Source organism: Molothrus ater, chromosome 4 (assembly GCF_012460135.2).
Source record: "Molothrus ater isolate BHLD 08-10-18 breed brown headed cowbird chromosome 4, BPBGC_Mater_1.1, whole genome shotgun sequence".
NCBI lineage: Eukaryota > Metazoa > Chordata > Aves > Passeriformes > Icteridae > Molothrus > Molothrus ater.
This window is the reverse complement of record NC_050481.2, coordinates 36,320,690-36,342,921: the sequence shown is the minus strand read 5'-3', so window position 1 is coordinate 36,342,921 and position 22,232 is coordinate 36,320,690. Positions and strand designations below refer to the sequence as shown.

General features: G+C 40.6%; 1 protein-coding gene across 2 annotated transcripts in view; it reads right to left on the bottom strand.

Annotated features, from left to right (window-relative positions):
• Positions 1 to 22,232, bottom strand: part of GALNT7 (polypeptide N-acetylgalactosaminyltransferase 7) — a 70,843-nt gene that overhangs the window by 33,270 nt on the left and 15,341 nt on the right. For both annotated transcript variants that reach the window (XM_036382045.2, XM_036382047.2), the window contains exon 2: positions 6,200 to 6,654. In XM_036382045.2, coding sequence (XP_036237938.1) covers positions 6,200 to 6,654 — 455 coding nt within the window. The remainder of the gene's footprint in view (positions 1 to 6,199; positions 6,655 to 22,232) is intronic.

Here is a 22,232-nt window from a genome sequence, read left to right as displayed (position 1 = left end):
TGCATCTGTGGTCATCAGTGGCTTTGACCATCAGGCAGCTTTCTCTCCCCTTTTGATTCTTCCATGTCTCCTTATATCTGCCATAAGAAGTTAATGATTTTGGGTGCTACAACTTTGTCAAAAAGAGCCCAGGAGTGGCATCTTTGAGGATAACCTCCCCAAAACACACGAGCCATCCATTCCCACATGCAGTAAGTCAAACAGGCATGGCAAAAAACCCTCCTGGCTGCACCAAGAACTCCAGAAGGTAGACTAGGGCAGGTAGAGGCATGGACTGGCTACCTAGAAGGAGTACAGAAATATTGCCTGAGCCCATGAAGAGAGCATTAAAGGCAAAGCTTTGTAGAGTTGAAATCCATAAGATGGAAAGGGCAATGAGAAGAGCTTGTAGGCTTCAGAAAGACTAAAGAAAACAACAGTTTAACTATAAAAGAGATGAAATTTTGTGTCAAAAGACACATAAAAGACTGAGACACTCAACATCTGATTTCCTTGATTGTTTACTTGCAAGGTTTGCTGTCACCTCCCAAGTCCCTGAGTCTAAGGGGCAGCCTGCAGAAGAGAAAGAATATCCACCACAGAGGTGAGTCAGGGACCACTTCCCTGGACATATCACAGCAAGTGGGATACACAGAGCCCAAGTCTATGGGACTGGATGGATGGCCCCAGAGGGCATTGAAGAAGTTTGTGATGTCATTGTGAGATCATGCTCTACCATATTTACCAGGTCCTGGTGCTTGACAGTGGCTCCTGAGGACTGACCAAAACAAATTCTTGCCCACCTTCAAGAAGCAGGATCCAGCAAATGATGACTTGGAATTCATTAGCACTGGTGAACTTTTTGGAACTGATTAACTTTAGCTAACTCTAATCCATGAAGGACTGCTTTCTGCCAGAATAAATCAGAGCCAGTTTACTAGAGTCTAGACGTGACAGGGATTGTTTAGCATGAGGACAAGGGGAAGCCATCAATAGAACCACACAGAAGCATTGGATGTCCAAGAAAGACTCACTCAGCACCTGTGTATGGAAGAATCACGATGTGTATGGAAGAACCAGAGCACCTGACAGGACAGAAGACACAGGCAGGAGACATCTCCTTTTGAAAAGGGGAACTGTAAAGAAGGGAGAGCCAGCATGACTAAAAACCAGATGCTGTTAGCAGTAAGACATACGTTCTTTAAATGCACAGGATGGTGTCCAAACAAGAGAAACAGAAATGAGCATTAATTCAAGCTAAGTGCGTGTAAATAAAGAGGTAGAGTAAAAAAAAAACCAAAAAAACACCAAATCCCCCAAAACCCAAGTTGGAGAAATAGCTTACTGAAGTATGAAAGCTGCTATTGAAATATTTTTTTCAAACACCAGAAGTAGGATGCCTGCCAGAAAGCCTGTTGGGCTGATACATGACCAAAATGAAAAGAGACCACTTCAGAAGCAGGAAATCTAAATAAAGTATTTCCACTGAACTCCCAGCAGTGCCCAATGCCAGATACCCTTAGAAGAGAAGAAAATAAAGGGCAAGTACACAGTGACACTTCTTACTAAATAGTCCTACCTTCAGATAATCTGCATGATAGCTTCTACTGGAATTTTCTGCCATGCTGCCTTACTGCCTTTTTTTAAAATAAAGCCAGTATTTCCTAAACAATGTATCATGAATTAACAAACTCTTGTATTGTACTGCTGACTCCAGTCTTAAACAGAGGAACACACAACACCAATTTTTATCAAAGGACTCTGGGGTTGTAAAGAATTGCAGACCACTAAGTCTGACTTCTGTGCTGAATAGAAGCCAGTAATAAATAACAAAATTAGTAAACCATAGACACAGCTTTTGTGGAAAAATATTACCATCTTTTGAAGAAATCAGAACTTTTGTGGACATGAGTGAGGCTATTAATACAGTAGCTGAATTTCCAAAGCATTTGATGAGGTTCTTTGTTTTCCTCACAGGTACAGTTCTTCATCAAACTATGGCAGATCTCTTAAGGTAGTAACTGCTGAAATTGTAAGCAAGTTTGTGACTTTAGCAGCATAACTGTGCTGGGAGCTAAGCAGTCCACCTCTTCTTCCAGGTCATTGCTGAACAATAGGAAAGCTCTTGGTAGTTGCAATTAAAATGGCTATAAACAGCTGCAGAATAATTCAAGAATGCTATCAAGGAAATGAGCCAGCAGGAGAGCTCAGTGCAAGTGGAAATGATTGTATATGGAGTATTAGACCACTCAGTGCATAGACTCAGTGACAGATCCTAAACTCTGCATTACCACTGGGGAAAAAAAGTTAAAAAAATCTTGGAGTCAAATGTGGAGAGGTCTGTCAGAATTTTAGCTCAGAGTTAATGAAAAGGGAAATGAAATAGCAGGAATAATAAGGATGAAACATGAAACATTTCTATAGGAACTTCATGGAGATATCTCTGATATTCCCATGTCACAGGGCAGCAGAGTCACAGAGGCACATAACAGTATCTGTATCTGGGAGAAGAGGTTAAAACAAGCACCACATTCTGCAGTCACTGACTCAGGATGTCATTAATTTCAAGACTATAAATGCATTCAAAAGACAAGTCTGTGCACAGAAAGAGGTCTCTGAAGCATGACAACCCTGCTGCAATTTTTGGCTCCAGTGCCCCGGTGCACTGGTTGCCAGGAATGACGCTTATCCATTCTTGTATGTTTTCTCACCAGCATATGTTTTTGGCCAGAGCTAAAGTTGTCAGGAGAAACAATCACTGTTCAAACCCAGTACAGATAAATTTTTAAAAATTAGATTTTATTTTAAAATACTCTGGGGAGATGGGTCATTATACTGGTTAAACAACTCAATTCTTGTTATTCTTAGCAGCAATACTCCACAGTTATCTCTTGGGTTTATTTTTTTTTGAGAGGACACACCTTGTTACCTGACAGTATTCACCCTCAAACCTAGGTCCCTTTGCATTTCCTTAGCATGGTGTACTTATCTTGGATCCAAAATAATCCAGAAAATTTATCACTCTATTTTTACTTCAGCTCTACCTCTGTGTAGACTCCTGAATACAAAAAGCAGGGAGCAATTAAATTAATATCCTTCTTCCCAAAAGCTAACAATTATTTTATTGCAGGTCTGCTAGGAAGTAGGGATAATGTGCAAAATCCAGTATAAATGACTGCTCTAAAGGGTCTGCCACCTATCAGGATGACTAAAATAGATCTGAAAAAGGTAAAAATCACCAAGTCTAAAGAAAAAAGTTTCTTCCAGCTACTGTGCAGAGGTTTAGACAGGGACTGCTAAGCCTGCTCTACTTCTTTGCTGCTAGAAATAAGGTGGAAAACAGGTATTTCTCAACTAATCCATTTTAAGTTCCCCCCAGCCCTCTTGCAGAGTGCTGAAAGACTGCAGTGAGATGAGCCATCTTCTAAATTTTGTGCACTGACTTTTACATTTCCCCATACAATCTTGTTTTTTTAACCAAACTTATGACTTGTTCTGTGTCAACACAAGTGCTGGGCATCAACACTGAAATATATTGGTTAAAATCCATAAGCCAAGAGTATGTGGTACTGGCAAAATGGAAATAGTCTGATGTACCTGACAAAAACTTGAACACACCATCCAGTGTCATTTCTCCCTACGGGATACAGCAAGAATTAAGGCTTTTTACAGCAGCTGAGACTGCCCAGAATCACCAGCAAAGTTCCTCCTGAATCAATAAAGGCAGCTGGCAAATCATCCTGGCAACATGTCAGACTACAAAGTCAAATCCAAGCATAGCAGAATTGAATCTCCCTTTATTGGCATGTCTTCCCTCCTCTCCCTCCAGCAGGGACAAGCCCTGAGGCTATATGGCTTTTAAGCTGAGAGAAACAGTTCTTGCAGCACAATTTCACTCTTGCTAGCACAGCCTGGGAAAGCATTTGGCATACTTCACTGAACAAACCTGACTGCACTGGGTAACGCTTCAAAATTCTGATGCTTGAAGAAAGAGAGGGCTGAAGGGAGCTCTACCTACCTATGAACCAATAATTCAGTCTTTACCAGAAAGATCTTCTTCAATTAGCAAAGCCAACTTACTATTAACAGCAACAACAAAAAATTACTATATTGCTCTTTGGCAGGATTCAAGTAAATGTTGAGTGGCCTTACCAGCCACAAAAGTCCTTTTAAATAGATCAGTGGGAGGAAAATAAATGGTGCATCCAATAGGTAATCTGCTACCTTTTGCTGCATTTCTCTCTGGTATTGGGGAGAGCAGGAAAGTGAGCATGCGGGAGCCTGAAAGCATAGAGCAGTATCAGCCCATCTCACACTGCTTCCCCTCTCTTCTGTTCCCAGGAGACACACAGAAGCTATAAACCTTCAACCTACTCAAGTAATTGCAAGCATCCCAAGCATTCAATAAATAAAGTAAGGGATATAATGTTGTCTGAAAAATAGCTTTTGTTCACGTTGTTTTTTATGCTGTTTTGTTTGCTTGCTTAGAACATGAAATCATTAAATGCTAAAACCTAACTGATTTGAGCTGGTGGCTTTGACCTCACAAAGGCTTATCTGCAACTGTGCTTGAAGGAAACAGTTTCTAAAATTCGTCATTTCATGGCTGTCCCTCCTCTACCTCAAAGTATTTAATCATTTTTGGGAACATCTATTTATTAATGTCCTTCAGAACAGATGACAAATTCTGAGATCACATAAAAAATACTTCAGGAACCTACAGGTGTGAAACTATTTGAGAGATACCACAGGCTGTCTGATGCCCTTCACCTAAAAATGAAGGGGAAGGAGTACTTGAGTTCTGCTGCCAGAATTCACCAGGGCAGAGCCAGCCCAGTCCCACCTGCATGTGTCACCTTGCCACCTCTGATTTGCTGTCCTTACAGAGGGAAGAAATGCTTCAGCAGGAGCAGCAGTGTCTAAGGAATAACCTCCCCAAAAGAAAATGCTGACCTACAGCAGGTGACCCAGAGCATTCCTTCCCTTTCAGAAAAATCTCTTTAGTACGAAGTACCAACTTCTGAGCACAGCAAAGAAAGAAATGCAAAGTGAACCCCAGGACAGCTGGCATTTCCTTGCCACCAACAGCACACAGGCATGGTCCTCTCCTCTGACTGCCAGGAAGTGGAAACCTTTAGTCAGTCACCTGAGGAACACAGCACAAAGTAAAGGGAAATGCTGTGCTCATGTGCTTCATTTGCTTTCTGGGAGTGCACACCACATAGCAAATTCAAGCAGCTGCACGTGCATGGGTATGAGTCAGACCCACAGCTGGCCAGTGCTCTCCTACCTTGCAAAAAGAAAACAAGACCCACCATAAAGCCCAGAGCAGACCCCAGTAACCAGTCAATGAACCACCAACAGATTATTTACCACAGCTGGAAACATACAGCCCAGAGATTGGTACCCAGTCCAGGGATCAGCATAGCTCCATTGCTGGGGATGAGGGGGAAGTGAAAACTCCAAAGTACTTAACATCATATCCAACTTCATACACTGCCCACAAAACCCCAACCAAAGACAGACTAAAAAATACCCTGCCATTAAATCAGTTTGCTCAGAAACCCATCCCTGATATTTAACAAGGAAAATTACACCAAATGCAGATTAACCTGAGAGCAAAATTGCCTTCAACAAATATCAAAAGTCAGAATAGACTGTGTAGACCTGTTAGTAACTCTTGAGCAAATGTTAGTAACTTTCCAGAATTTTCCCCACAACAAATTAGACACCCTTTCAGCAAGTAAATAAATGTTTTTCCTAAGACTGATTTCCTCTTTAGGGCAAATGCTGTGAGAAACTGTTGGAAGACAACTCCAACCATCACCATGGCAGGACCATACTTCTCTTACTGCAGGTAAATAGGCAGTGTCTTAAAGAGAACAGTATTTCTTTCTGTTCTCTATTTATGCTCCATTTTAAGGCACCAGGGTAAATCAAAACTGAATAAACTAACTAGCAGAGGGATGTCTAATAAAGATAATCCTTCCTGAAGGCAAATCTTAAGTTATGGACTAAGAAAAGATATTACAACGAAGACTATGGCTAGACTCGGAGCATGGAAATACATGCAATTTGACACTAGAATAGATGACTCCAGAGATAAATCACTACAGTTTAAGTATTCATGGAAGGAATCATTGCAACAGCATTAAGAAGAATATATGGAAATGTGGTATAGTACAGCACAGAACCAAAAGAAAACAAAAGGTTTGCTTACTCTTCTTGACGCAGGTCATTAACGCTCCGGTCTAGCGAGATCATATCACTTGCCACCATATTAAACCCAAACTCCTTAATGCTGGCTTGAACAGATTCTTTGTAGTCTGGTCCTAAGACATATGGCTTCGCCTCCTCTCCAGGGCCACCAACAACTCCATGAGGCTCAGGCTCTTTGGGTTCAAAATTACCAAGGACTCCAGGTCGTAACACAGGGTCTGGGTATGCAAATGTCTGAGGTTTGAATGTGAGATACTGCCTCTGGAGGATGTTTTGCTGCTTGTTATCAACACCATGCTGATTTAGTTCATTTTTGGCCTTATTTTTCCTTCGAATGGATTCCAAGTCCACTTCCACACCTTCAACATGAGGCCAAGGTACCACAGGTTTGAATTTCTCATTTCCTAGTCCATGGTCTCCTTTGTTTGGCAGGGGTCTGTTGGCTTCTTTGTCATCCTATATACACACACAGAGACACAGCAGACCATATCAATTGATCATCCTTTATTTATTTATATCCAGTAGCTTAATGCACTAAGAGTTGGTACTAAATATATGTTGAGCAAGGATGGAGAAGTCTGTTGAGGGGTTCAATGAACACATTTTACTAAGGCTATTGACTGCTGGAGAACATCACCAGCTGTTGTCCACACTTACCTTGGTGAGCTGGCCCTGGAAACGACCAAGTGCCCAAAAAATTCCCAAAGACCAAACAGCCATGCAGACACATTCACCTGAATGTAGTGTGAGCTGTAGTTCAAACTGATGTGCAGGGGGCACTGACGGAGCATTTTATGAAGGAGAAGGTGACACGGAGGCAAACAGTGCCACAGTCCACAGCATGGCATCCTTGGTCCCACTGCTGGACAGGGGGTGTTTCTGAGGCTGCTCTGCCTCAGACCTCTGCAGGGTCCCAGTGGTTACTAGAAACCTCAGAAGAAACCAGCTGGCTAGAAATCAGCCTCAGCTGGGAGAGAGAGCTGTAACCACAAGTAACGTGGCACACTCATCTGTGGCAGCCACAAGCCACACACCATCCCTGCCCTCCACACACACTCCCTGTCCCTCCAGCTCACTCTCACCAAGCTCTTCCCTCTGCTGCAACAGCTTTTTTACAGCTGGGAGGTGACACTGATGGCACTGGGGACAGCAGGCAGTAACGAGATCAGCTGCATGGACACAGGCAGTCCTGCCTGGGGAGGCAGTGCTGGCGCTGAAGAGAACTGCCATGGCCATTGGCATCTCCTGCATCCTTGTTTAAAACAATTTTACTGCACTCCTCCCTCTCTCCACACCAAGAGATTTGAAGTTCTCACTGAGAAGCAGGGCTGGCATTTTGAAAACTGCTCAGCATTTTCAGTGATCAGTGAGGCTGGTGGGGTTAGAACAAGGGTGGGTGATTTTGGAAGACGCAAGACAGAAAGGCTTTGATGTGTCTGAGTGTGAAGTCTCCAGAACACAACAGCACCACCCATGAAAGCACTCCAAAACACACAGTCACAACTTTTTCCAATACCACTGTCCAAGAGTATGACAGGGAAATATTGCTGAAGCTTCAGATATCCTGCCAAAATTGTTTATTTGTTAGCAGGACAAATGCTAGATCATTCAGAAATCTGCAGAAAACAACACACATTTTAGCAATGTCTCAGAATCAAATAAAGTTTTGAGATCAGAAGGATGTCACCCATTCAAACCTGCTGAAGGCAGGTTCACAGTGAGGTGGGGTTACTCAGAGGCTTGTCCAATCACACCCCTTTGTCCAGTTTCTCAGGACAACCTGTTCCAGTTGCTTGACCCAGTGAAAGCTTTTTCCCTCATACTTCAGTAGAAGGTTCTCATATTGCATCTTGTCCTCTCAGTCTGCACCACTCAGAAGATTTTATTTCCATTTGCTCTGCAACTTCATTTTTTTAGGGTGAAAAGATGCAATTAGATTCCCCATTAGACTTATATCCCAGCCAAACCCAGCCTCCTTAGCAGGTCTTTGCTAGGTCCTCTGCATCTGTGAAAACATCTCTCCTGTGTTGGGGTAGTGTGGGAGGAAAAAGCACACAGAGCTCCTAACAGCCAAGCTCTTTCTAGGGCATCCACCCATTATGCACTCTGCCTTTACTGCAACTAGGGTACAATGCTGACTCATGTCCATCTTCAATTAAACCCCATAATACTTCCTACTACATCACACTATTTTCCTTACATCATTCCACGTAAAAAACCTGCAGAAATTAAGAAAAACACAGTATACAATATTTCTAGGTTAACATGGTAATAGTGGGAGTCAGACTGGCTCCAGTTCAAAATAAGGAGTTTATTCAAGAAACTTTCTGAGTTTTCTGTTTGTTATAGTTTAAACAGGAAGGACATACAACATGCAGAAGTGTTAGATTATTCTGTTCTTCCATCATCATTTTTTCAGGAACTCAAAAGTCAGTGTTGGAAAAGGGAAGTTTAAGGGCATGTGAAAAGGCATATTTTGCAAGAAAGTCGAAGGCTGTCATGGATCTAAATAAAGCCCTGAGAGGACTTTTGAAGAGAGCATCATCTCACACTTACCCTAGAAATCAAAAGGAAGGCTTTGCCACTAGACTGTCAGAACACTGCTGAGCTCTCAGCTCACATCTAATTCCTGCTCTGAGTGCGGAGGCAGCTATAAAAGCCAACAAAACAGGCAGCATCATCAGGAAGGATGCTTAAAGACAGCATAATTTTGACTACATAAAATTTGATGCATTCACGTATTCAGTAATATTTAGTTCTGGTCTCCACATCTCAAAAGGAGTCAGAGAAAGTGCAGAGTAGGGTAAGCAAAATCAAGGAGAAGGCAGAGATGTATCTTGAGATGAAAGACCAGAAAGGCCACTCATCTTTCATCTCCAAGACCCTGCAGTTTGGAGATGCAATGGCTGAGGGGTATAGGACTGAAGTTTAAAATATCATGAAAGTCATGGATAAACCCAATGGAAAGTCACTGTTTACTGTGATGGATGACAGGTCCATAGGGGGACTGTAAAAGGGTTGTGAGAAACCCTCTGAAAATTTGAATTAAACAGCTGTAGATGCTGGAAGAGTCCAAAGGGAAGGCAGCATAGAAAGTAGCCAGGTTTACACACTGCCACACTCAGTCAACCACCCTGGATCATCAGTCTCAATCAGACAGGAATTTCTTATTCCCCTGGTTTGTGTGGAATTAAATAACCTTTCATTACACTTCCATTACCTATAAAACAGTAATGAGCTTCGACTTTGCCAATTCCTTGACTGAAGCATAACACTTCTGAAAGAAATTTGTTTTGCTGCTGTCAGAACTGACTTATCCTTTATTAGGATAACATTAGGATCCTAACATTTATTAGGATTACATTTAGCCTCATGCTATGCATAGCCTCCACTGCTATGCACAATTTGCATTATATTGCATTTATCTGTAGTTCCCTTCTACGCACTAAATATATCCCATATTTGCTGGCATGGAAAAATATTTCATAAAACAAGGAAATTAAATACACAGGCACACTCATTGACCCCATTCCTCCAATATCTATGCTCAGAGGACAAATCAGATAGAAAGCATTTGTTGTGGGTTAACCCCTGCATGCAGCTCAGCATGACACAGCTGCTCACTCCTTCCTCCCTAACCCTGGACACAAATCTAAAACACAGCAATCATATAGGATGCTATGAAAAAAATGAACTTAATCTCAGGATTTTAAGGACATTAAAAAAAAACAGAAGAGGAACTAGCAGTGCTTAGGTGAATGGTCATTTCTTCACAGATAAATGAGACAAGGATTTCCCAAATACTGTCTGGAAAAAAAGCAAAGTCAAACCACAATCAAAGAACTACTTCAGTCACCATAAAAACCACAATGCCTTAGAGTCAGGAGCTTCTAGGGCTTCCTCTCTCTTTTATGAATTATGACCCACACCCCCTTTTAAAGGAAAAAAAAATAATGGTATATTAAAAAAAATAAAAAATTAATCACTGTTCCTCACTGATTACAAGTTTGGCTCAGGCAAAAGTAGTCATACAATAACAGCTAAACCAGAAGGCATGTGTATAAAAAAAAAGACAGCCAGTACAACAACCTTCCTCAAGTGGCAAAAAAAAAAAAAGGTCTGAAATTTATTTTAAAAGCTTTGAAGGAGATAGTGACAGCAAAGTGAAGGGAGGGCTCAGAAGAAGTGAGCAGAACGTGCATCTGAATACAGCTCTTCTAGGTTGTCCAAAAATAAGGGGAGAGAAGCAAAACCTACGAATTCTCTCACATCTGATGACAAATAACAAAACCAACAAAACCTCATTATATCTTTATAAAAAGGACACATAATACAGAAAAAAGCTTTTTCCACAGACCATTATTTTTTCCCATAGGGTTGGACTTAGGATTCCCTGCCAGCTTCCTAGATCCAGTTTGGTGCATGCTTCTTTATTTTTTAAATGTTTTTTTTCACTCCTTAGGGTAATATGTATGAGTAACTGCAATGGGTGTTTCTGAAACAGTGACGTGATATAAATAAAGTCACTATCCTACTTGGAAATAAAAAAAAGGAGGCTATTCATTGTCATTTTACTTTACAAATTGGGTGCCTTATTGCAGAAGACAGGAATGCAGTTGAAGGTACAGAAAACATAACTGTTTCCCTTTGAAAACATGCCTATAAATTATACAAAGTAAAAGGAAAGACCGTGAGAGGTCTTAATAAGGCTGCAAGATCAGTCATCTGGTGGGGGGCTGGAGTTGTAGCTGGCAATAAAACTGCCAATGTGAAAGTTGCATGATCTGCTTTTCTTCAGTAACTAGTTCAAGACTGGCAACTCCCTAAAACTCTCTATTAAATAATGTCTGAAAAAAAAAAAGATTTTAGAAAAGTTGATTTGCTTCAGAATTTTCTTTTGAGAACTTCAGAATAAATAAAATAAGCAATGATTTCCTCCACACAGTTGTCTGACTCTCAAGGGCTTCCATCCCATAAGACTTCACACCTCCCACCCCTAACATGGTGGCCTCCATTCAAGCAAGCAGAAATTACACCTACTACAGCTGGTCCTGCAGACCAAAAGCACACACAAATGGAAAAACAAGGATAAAGATCAACAGCACTTCTGCTGTCACTTAAAAAAACCCAAACAAAACTACAACTTTTTGCACAAAACAGTCTGTTTTAAGCTCCACATGCAGCATTGCTTCTAAATCATATTTTGCTAAATTTTCCATCAAACAATTTTGTCACAAGACGACCCTGCTGACTCAAATTGAGGCTGAAGTTGGACTGTGAGAGTTCCTACGTCAGATATGAGCAATGACATTCCAGCCATCTGGCTTGAAAGGGCCATTTGCTGTCACGGTGCCTGGGCAAAACAGCCTCTATCCTGCTATGACTCCTCTCAGTGCATTTCGGAGTGATGGAATGCTACTTACATGCTCAGTAGCTCCTACGACTTGTAAATCTTGTGGAAAATTAGAATAGATCATTTATGAGAACTCCAGAAACACAGAGATAAGTACAATTTGACACCAAGTTAGACAAAACTTTTGCAGTTTAAAAATGCATGTTTGTAAAACTAAGAGATTGCTAAATCCCTCCATTGCATGCTTTGTGCAACCCAAGTGAGAAACCATGCTGTTGATGGCGTTTGCCACCAGCAGTTTCAGGAAAATAGAATTCTGTAAGTTATATTTATATGTTCGCTGTCACCCTCAATTTGGACATATACTGACAACACAAAAGTCCATTACACAGTAAGTGCTACCCTTCCATGGTAGATTTCTGCCCTCTTAAATATCCTAGGGGAAACAGAACAAACTTAAACGAGATCAATTCATATCTACCATCCTGGAATAAATTTTGGTACATAGAACTACCACGACTATACAGCTTTGAACCACAAACACACTGCAGTGATGGCATCTCTGAAGAGCAAGTCATCTAATCCTACAAGACAACAACCACATCTGTTATTTTTTGGAGTCTTCAGCACAAACTTGGTCAGAAACCACTTATGAATCACAAAGTCCAAACAAATAAAAAGAAATTTGATGATATAAACAATCAAGCATTACACTATATGCATATTTACACATATATATAAATATATAAAAATATATTAAAATATATATAAATATCAAGATATTAAAAATATATATAAATGTTCTACTCACTAAAAAATACATAACACTGAAGTGTGAATGAGGTGCAAGAGCCACAAGCAGCTTTGGAGAAATGAGTATTGAGCAGTACTTTTATACCGGTGTGTTTTGTACTCCCACTTATATCTGAGGAATGGAAATAAAAGATTGTGGGTGGGATTTTATTTCTTCTTTTTTTGAAATTTAATTAAAAGAAAAGCAGAGCAACTTCCTCCTTCACCTGTTTCCTAGATTTCACAGCATCTATCAAGCTGATTGACATGTGATACACTACTCATTGCCCTGCACTATCCTTTATTCAACTTGTTATTTTTCTTTTAGATCCCAAGTAGCTCTTGGAGAGGAAACAGTTTTGCCAGGAATAGATACCTGTAATAGAGCTGCTAGTCATCAGCACTGAGAGAAATCCCTTTCCCACTCACTCCTTATGTCCTATGTGATAAGGCAGAACAGGACAACCACTAGTAAATATAACTTCTGCAGTAGAGAACTTACTGAGCTTTCAGTGGATATCAGCAGACCACAGCCATTAATATTGACTCAGACCACTGAGAGAATGGTAAAGTAGCAGCACTTTTGAGACCCCAAATTACCTGTGCTAGCCAAGACAAAACAATTTAGTGGGGAGCAAGATCAACAAGTTTATTCTATTTTATAGCTGACATTTCTGAGATAGGAGAGCATTGCTTGTGGAAAAGTGGCATGCCAAAAAATAAGAAGGGCACATAGTAAAGGAGAGGAACTGTTTGTAGAGATGTGAATTTGGTAACAGCTCAATGTTCTGCTGTAATGAAGGAGTTTGACAGAATTTAGCATTCAAGTTCCAATTGCATTAATCCACATGAGCCTCTGTATCACAGATTCCTATTAAGAGATAAAAACAACCTCTTGTTATCTAGTAATGAGTCTAAAAATTAACAATATTCACTAACATCTAAGGCCATCTCTGCTGGTGTTTGAACCTGTGAGGTCAAGAAAGACAGTGTGGAAGACAGGGCTTAGTTCATCAACTTTATTTCATTTTTCAAATGATTGCTCCAAGAGTTCCCTGGGCAAAAAGACCCACTAGCTCTTCCTGTCCTCTTGGATGTCATCTACTTTGTCACAGCACAAGCATTTATCTAGGACAGTGACTTCAGGCTAGTGCTGCATACTGCCATGCTCTGCAGCCAGCACTTCACAAGGTCATTCACAAGGCACAGGAACTGCTATTAAGCTATGGAAGCCCTCAGATAACAAGCCCCATGGAAGAAGGAAAAATATGTTTTTCAGTCGAAATAACAACCTGATTCCCAGGTTGTTTACCTAACAGAAGGAACATAATCAATCCTGAGTTTCAGCTGTTTACTTGCAGAATATCTTGTTTAAAGACATGCCCAAATTTGGATGTCACTAGGATACCCATCTAAGCATCCCATTTAAATGAAATTGTTCTGTTGTGACATTATCTCTCACTTGCAAGGGGAGCTAAGGATACTTCTGTCATCTTTTTTGGCCTTGCTGTGTATGTATCATTAAAAACTCATGCAAAGTAATGCAATCCTGCCACAATTGCTCTTTCAACTTGCACTGCTTTACCCCCTGTCCCTGCTCCTCACTCCATCTTCCAATGACACTACTCTCCCAGAACTTACTGCTGGATTGTCTCTCTTTGGAGTCTGGATCTTCTACAAATGCAATTGTGACATTCATGTGCTTCTGGTCCAGACTGAGCAAGTCCCTTTACTTTGGGAAGTTCAGATACCTCCACTGAAAGCAGATACTAACCAGAGAGCTGGCCAGAGTGCTTGTGCTAGATTCAGTCTCATAAAAATGCTGCCATTGGTCACCCAAAACTTGCAAACGTCACTCCCTCACCTTCAGGGAGATTTCAGAGTACAAGGAATGACAGATAGAATGTGGCCTGTACCTTACCTATGTTACAAGATGCCTCCTGAGGAGAGGTGCAGTACTCCTCAAATTCCTGTGTGACAAGCAGTTTCACAACTAGACTCTGCCTGACTGAAAGCAAGTAAAATAAAGACACTGAGTGCCTCAGAACAAATTACTGTAAAAAATAGCAGTCCTAATGTCCTCATCTTCACTAGCACTCAGTGCTTGGGGAATATTGAACCAGCTCTTAAACCTACCAATCTCCTTCCTGATTGCTTGAGATACAGCTCTTACTCAGCTTTTACACATCCCATCCTGCCATTCCCGGTCCTGTCACACCACCCCTGGTCCCATCTGTAGTTCAACAGTCACAGTGTGCTAAAGAAGGCTGACAGAGATCCATTTCACTCAAAGCCCCCACTTATGCCCAAGAACTTTGCAGAGCAATCACAGTCTTATGGAACGGTTTGGGTTGAAAGGGGACCTTGAAGACCACCTAGTTCCAGCCCCCCTGCCATGGGCAGGGGCACTTTCCACTAGACCAGGTTGCCTGGAACTACATCCAACTTGGCCTTGAATACCTCCAGGGATGGGGTATCCACAACTTGCCTGGACAACCTGTTCCAGTGTCTCACTGCTTTCACAGGAAAGACTTTTTTCCTAATATCTGCTCTAAACGTACTCTCTTTGTACCTCTCAGTGCACCTCTCCATGTGGCTATGGAGAGTACCATGTAATCTGGATAGCAATTAATAGACAGATTAAACCAGAAAGTTTAAGATAAATACCTGAATAAACTGATACCAAAGAAATCTGTGCTTGATTTTGTAACTTAAGGCTAGTTTTGAAGCAAGCAAAATAGTCTCTTATCATTAAGATTACAATCACTTCCAAGTAAAAGAAATATTCTTAAATTAAATTGTAAATGAAGCTGCTGCATTACCTAAGGGGATGTATTTCAGTCTCTCCCATGCTCTAGAAATGAAAATATGTTGGCACTAGTAACCTGTGCAATAAAAAGAACACAAAACTCTATCTGCAGCTGCTTGCTGCAGAATAACAGAAAAGCTGTTAGAGGACCCTTGATAAGACAGAAGTATGATCCAAAGCCTCTTAAATCCTCTCCTTACAGACAACACACTAAAGATGACAGAAAAACTTTAAACTCAGAAGAGCAAGAATTTATTACAAGTTTATTACAAATAGACCAATCACCATTTTCAGTAGAAGAAAGCTGAAGCTATCATAGAAACACAGAATGGCTTGGGTTGGAAGGAACCTTAAAGAACTCTCAGTTCCACCCCCCTGCCACAGGTACCTCCTACTAGACCAGATTGCTCACAGCCCCATCCAGCCTGGCCTTGATCAAGTATGACAGAACATAAAGAAGTATAAGAGCAAGTATCTCCCCACACACCCCATCTTTTCAGGTGTGGCTTTGCTCCTTGCTAATTAAATGGCTTCTTTGTTGCATCCCAGTGCAATTTGTTTGGTCTCCAAGGAACCAGAGACCACAAGAGACCTGCATGCACCGACCCTGGCTCTCTTCTTGACACAAACTGAGGAAAGACAAATACTGTACATCACACAAGGCAAGTCAGCTTAGGTTAAGCACTTAAGAGTGATCTAATAAACCACCAGCTGACCCAGTGACTGCAGAACTGTCTGCCACCAAGCTTTTCAAACACCCATAGCCTTCCTTCCTTCTCTGCCTAACAGATAAATACATTTCTATATACTGCAGCCTACATTGTCATTGGTATGTATTTAGCATGGTAGTTCAACTACAAACTTCTGTAGAGTATCACCCACATTAATTCATTCTTAAACAGAGACTGCAGTGACTCAGAGCTCCAAGCCAAGAAAAAAGCACCTGTTAGTTATATTTACCCTCAAATACACCATATGGGTTACTACACCATCGATGAGACACCACACAATTAAAAAAACCCAACAAACTAATTTGTATGCCAGCTGACTAATTTCATGCTAAATCCAGCCATTTGACATTTTAGTGTATTTTAGTTGTTCAGAATGCTGTTATGATAACAGCCAAGCCCCATGAGAGGCTGAAGAGAAGGAGAGCACCAAGCCCTGGGGTACAGCTCTTCTACTGCAGCACCAGGGAGAAAATCTGTTCCAGGTAAGCAAAGCCCGTCAGACTCTGACCCATCTTTCCAAGATAAAGTCTAGCTCCTTGTCTAGTCTTGAGAGCAGAGACACTGAGGACCCAATCAATTCCAGTTTTCCTTCTTTTCCTGATGCCACTCTCACATCAAGTCTCAGGAGATGTCAAGTTGCATCTAAACACAGAAAGGTCAACACTTATTGCCTAGAAAGTTAAACCTTTTTTTCACTGAAAAATGTAATGAAAATAATTCTTTTTCAACTCCTCAACCTGGAGGGTGCCTTGCTGCACAAGAGGATCAGCAGGGTGACTTGCTGCTGAACCTGATGTGCCAGCAGCTGTAGGAGTAAAGCAGCAGAAGAACAAGGCATTTCTGAAAAACAAGTGCATGAAACTGGCTTCTAGGGACACAGCCAGAACAATGTTTAAACAGATGAAGGCTATGGGAAATCTCCAAATACTCAGAATTCTGGTCAATCTAATCAATATCATCATCGCTCATTTCTGTAAACATTTACTGCTATGTACTTAGTTCAAATGCCACCTTCTGGTCCCCTTCTCATTTCTCTCAAATTTCCAGTTTTGTTTACAATGCTGTGATGAGGATGATGCCATTACTTATCCTATTTGAGAAGGGCAGAAGGTGAAGGTAAGAAATTTCTCCAACTCTTTCTTCCAGGCAAAAGATAAATATCAGGAAATCTCTTCTGAAAACTGGACTGCAGAAATGATGGCACAAAATGCAGGGTGTTTCTATCCTGTCTCCCTCCTCCAAGTGATTAGGAGTATCACATTTGCCCAGGGCTATGTGGCTTGGAGCAATAGAATCAGATTTTGAAAACAATGTTTAGTCAGAAGCATACTTAAGCTGTAGCAAATTGCTTGACAATACTTTGAATAACTAACACCTTTTTGGCCTATGATGCAAGAGAAAAAAGGGAAACATATCATAATTAGACAACTGTCCACAACTTTTCTTTGTTAGAGGGATTTTATGAATGCTTAACTGGAAAAATTATGAGTATTAGAACAAAATGGACAATTGCATCATCTCTATGCTGAGCTGACTGTAAGATGTAAAAGGGCCTCCAGATTTCAGTTCTTCATGACTCCTGGAGTATTTCTTACCCTCTTTGTTAAAAAAATTAAGAGGGTAAGAATGAAATTTTTAAACTGTCTTTGCACTGCAATTAGAGGCTAGCAAAAGAGGACTTTTTTTAGTAATGTAGATCTGCAACTTTATTGATTAATAAAAATTAAGAGGAAAAATAGCCTGAATACCTGGAAATAGTGTTGTATTGATGTCTTAGCCATGCAGTAGATGCTGATCCATGTAGTCTAACTCTTTCTACTGTATTATTCTACTGATGCCACATTATTCTACTGATGCCACTGTTTACACTGTCAAGTGCTTGGCAAACAATTCCTGCAGTTTTTGCAACCAAATGGAACAAAGACAAAGCAGACATGAGAAGGGAATAGTTTGCAGCAATATTGCCACAATCCAGAACACCAACACCCCTCTCACTTGGATGTTTTCTCTGGTGATTTCTCATTTCACTCCTGTGCTCTGGATCCTCAGCAGCACCACCTTTTCTGCCCTGCCCAGCAGCTGGTCTCAGCCAGTACCACACTCACACTCAGTGCTTTGCTACAATTGCTGAGAACTTTATTCCACAGTGCTTAATAGCTCAGCAATAACAAACATCTCCTTCCCATCCCAAAAACCTCCTTCATCCCTTTTTCCTGGGAAGCTGTGCCCTCCAAGGTGAAAAGGCTTAAAACACAGCATCACTCAAGAGCTTCAATACGAGATTTGTTCTCATCACTACATTTCAACATTAAATGAAGCTTGTGACCTTTCTAGTTGAGTAGAATTGTTCCTTCCATATTCTGTTTCACTCTAGGAATAGCCTTCATTTTATGCATATGTTTCAATGAGATCTTAAAAATAGAACTCATGTTTATTCATATGGATATTAGAAAATTTTAAGAATTTCTAAGATGTCCTCTGTCCAGCTTCATTTTCTTCCAAAAAGCAAAAATTATTTTTCTTTTCCTGTGTAGCACTATTACACAGTGGACTAGGAAGTAGCAAGGCTTTTAATTTTACTAAGACCAAGCCCATTTTATGAATGTTCTCTATAAATTGAAGAAAGAAATAGATAAAACTATTTCTTTTGGACTGAAACAATCAAAATTTAAGTAATTAAGTTTTAAGCTGCAGAGATAAGCAGGTAAAAACAAGCTGTGCTGGTTTTGGCTGGGGTAGAGTTAATTCTCTTCCCAGTGGCTGGCATGGGCTGTGTTTTGGGTTTGTACTGAACACAGGGCTGATAATGGGGAGATGTTTTTGTTATTTCTGAGCAGGGGTTGCACAGAGCCAAGGCCTTTTCTGCTTTTCATCCTGCCATGCTGGGGAGGAGACAGCCAGGACAGGTGACCCAAACTGAGCACAGGGATATTCCAGACCGTGTGGCATCATGCTCAGTTTGTAAAGTAGGGGGAAGAAGAAGGAAGGAGAGAACATTTGGAGCGATGGTGTTTGTCTTCCCAAGTTACTGTGGTGGGGCCCTGCTCTCCTGGAGATGGCTGAGCACCTGCCTGCCCATGGGAAGCAGTGAATTCATTCCTGTTTTGCTTTGCTTGTGTGCTCAGCTTTTGCTTTCTATATTGAACTGTCTTCATCTCAGCCTGTGAGTTTTCTCACTTTTACTGATCCAATTCTCTCCCTGATCCCACTGGTGGGGGAGAGGGGGAGCAGCTGCCTGGGGCTTGGCTGCTGACTGAGCTTAAACCACAAGACAAGCATTCACTTTGAATTAAAAGAGTTACAATACATAATCCATAACTTTACTATAGATAAAATCCAACTTCTATTATTTTTCAGAAAAAACTCAGAAAGAAACAAGAACTATCATCAATTGTCATGTTCCAAGTGGCTGAGGCCAGCTTCTCTGGCTCTCCAGGCATCAGCAATGAACACTGCACTGGTTCAAGCCTGCGGAGGAACTTCATTCTTGTTTCTCAAACATCTGGGACAGATGGATATTTAAAAATCATGCATTTCTTTTATATAACTCAGCAAGTAAATGACATTCACAATACAATAAATCCATCACTAATGGACACACTTGATCAAGGGATGCACTTTTCTGTGCTGTATCTTGTCTGCCTCAATTTTTAAAGAGAGATATGTCAATCTCATTTCATATTTCTTGCTATTAGGAGCAAACTGCATGATTAGATTTTCATTTATCTTGAAATATTGTAACCATTCTCAAGCTTTACCACAGTCTACTTCTGTCTTTTTTTTAATTGCTTTTTAGAATTTGATCAACCCTACCATTTTGAAAGCTTCTTCAATGAAACAGCCAGCTAAAGCCAAAAACTGAATTGTATGCAAATTATACACAGTCTAAAACCCACTTCTGCAAGTTTCATCTGAACTCCCAAAAGACTTCCAAAATTCAGAGTATTTATGTAATTACCTTGTGTACTGCTTGACTAGACAAGTGAAGGGAAATAACTTGTGATCAGTTGTGTTCTCTGCAATTTGATCTCATCTATCCTTGGCCTTTCATTCCTGGTCTTTCCTATGTAGGAGAATGTGTGTGGTGTTTGCCAATAAATTAGTTATAGTCTACTGAACCATTGAGGTAAGACAAGTTCTTATCTGCACCAAATACTTCAAAAAACCCAAAAATCAACACAGCACATGCATTTGAAGCATAAAAAGGAAAAAAAAAAAAACAAACAAAAAACCCTGCAACAACACTAAACTAATAAAAAACCAATATATTGAACAGACAAATCAATCTTGGTAAATAGACTGCTCTTTCTGTGACACATACAGCTAGTGATATTGTTTGTTTTGCTGTGAGGTAAACATGATGAATATAAAAATCTATCTTATAGCCCTGCTTTAGAAGCTACATAATGTGTTAGCACAGCTGGGGTATCTGCATCTTTTAGATAGCCAGCAAGAATGCTATAATATAATCCACAAACTTCCTAAATGGGCTCCACTAGACCAGCCTGTGCTTCCAGCTTTGCACATTTCTCTGCACTTGCCATGCAGAATCTTTTATTTGGAGCGTGGAAGCCACTGTGGGCACCTTGAGACCACAGGGCCAATCAGAAAGGTGGCCATGCTGCACCTGAACTTTAAGTAATGGACTGCCCTGATATTTCCTTTGTCAGTGCAGATGATCCATGCTGGTGCCACAATATAAACCTGAAGCTGTATGAGACTAATGATCAAAACATTACTCTCCAAATCAACACTGGGAACTGACATCCCACTGCCTTCTCCTAACATGGCACCAAGGATTAACTCCTAGCCCTGAACATCTTCTGAGGGACTTCCTTACATCTGGCGGATCCCAAAGAGACTTTTAACATGGCCTTTGTGCTTCCAGCTCAGGTACACTATGGCTGGCATTTCTGACCTCACACCTGGGGAAGATGCAAGTGAAGAGCATTCTCCCATCTGCACTGACTCCCTAGCCATGGCACTGTAGCATTCCACTGCTCAAATTAATGGGTGTACAACACACACAAAGACATGAGGCTCCTTCTTGCTCAGAAAAAATGGAAGTCAGTTTTCTCAGCACAGTGCCTCTGTCTGCAGGATACTCTCACCATCCAAACAGCATAGCAACAGGCATTTCTCTGCAGCAACACAATCTTTTCAACAAATGTTCACTTCTTGTTAGCACTTTTGTTATGAAATCTGAAGTTGTGGCAATTCAGACTCTCCATGTAAATACTGAGAATGGAACATTGGCTAAAAATTGATCTCAAAATGTCAGTGAGCCTTTCCTCAGGGTATAATCACCCCAGTAATGCTGTTTCCATCTGGAGTGACTTCCACAAGCCCTAGGCATGTGCATTACTTGTGGTTTTCAAACAGAGCTGCTAATAACTGCATTTATGAAAACTGTGCCCTTCACTTACTGCATCTTCCATAGAAGAGACATTACAAAGTCTACTTATGATCTATCCAGTTCATTAAAAGAGTGTTTAAATTGGAACACAGTTCACTCAATCAAGACCTTTACATGCTAGCCTTGCACTGCAACTTCTAACAAAGACAATTTTGTTAAAGCCTGTCAGAAAACTCAATTCAAAAGCTTTCTGCAGTCCCTGGGAAAGAGAGTCTGTTGTCTCTAGCACAGCAAAATCTGGCCTGTAGCTGGAAAATGAAGAGTCAGTAAGGCAGTTCATACTTTAGTCTGACTGGGGAGTGAGACAGTGCCTCCCAGGAGGAGGAACTGCAAAAGAAGAAAATTGTCAGTATTGCAATCTCCAATATGGAAGAGAAGCTACATACATCAGGCATCAAATACCACAGAAGGATGAACTGGCAAATGTACCAGGACAAGTCAGTAAACAGTACAGAATTGTTTACTGTATATCAAAACAGAATCAGCAAAAGAAACCAAAATCCACAAGGATGATACTCTAATCAAAACACACACACACATACAAAATCCACTGTGCTTTGCTACTGTTCAATAAACTGCAAAATTCTTATATAGAAAATGGTAAAGGAAAAGTAATATAAGAGAGCTTCTTCTGTAAGAGACCCTAATTCCCATGGTTGTCAACCATGCCAGTATTATTGCTGTCAATAATCAGTCACCTTTTGGGATGATGTGCTTTCTTTTGAGAAGTTATTACACACAAATGACAACAGCACAACATAAGAGGCATATGCTCTGTTTAAGACTGCCATATGCAAGTTATCCAAATAAACATTTTCTCAATACATTACTTTATCATCTGATACAGACTTGGACAAATATTGTAAGTTAAGATAGAAAAAACCAGATTGATTCACTCTTGCACTAAATAGTTCCAGTAAATTATATAAATAA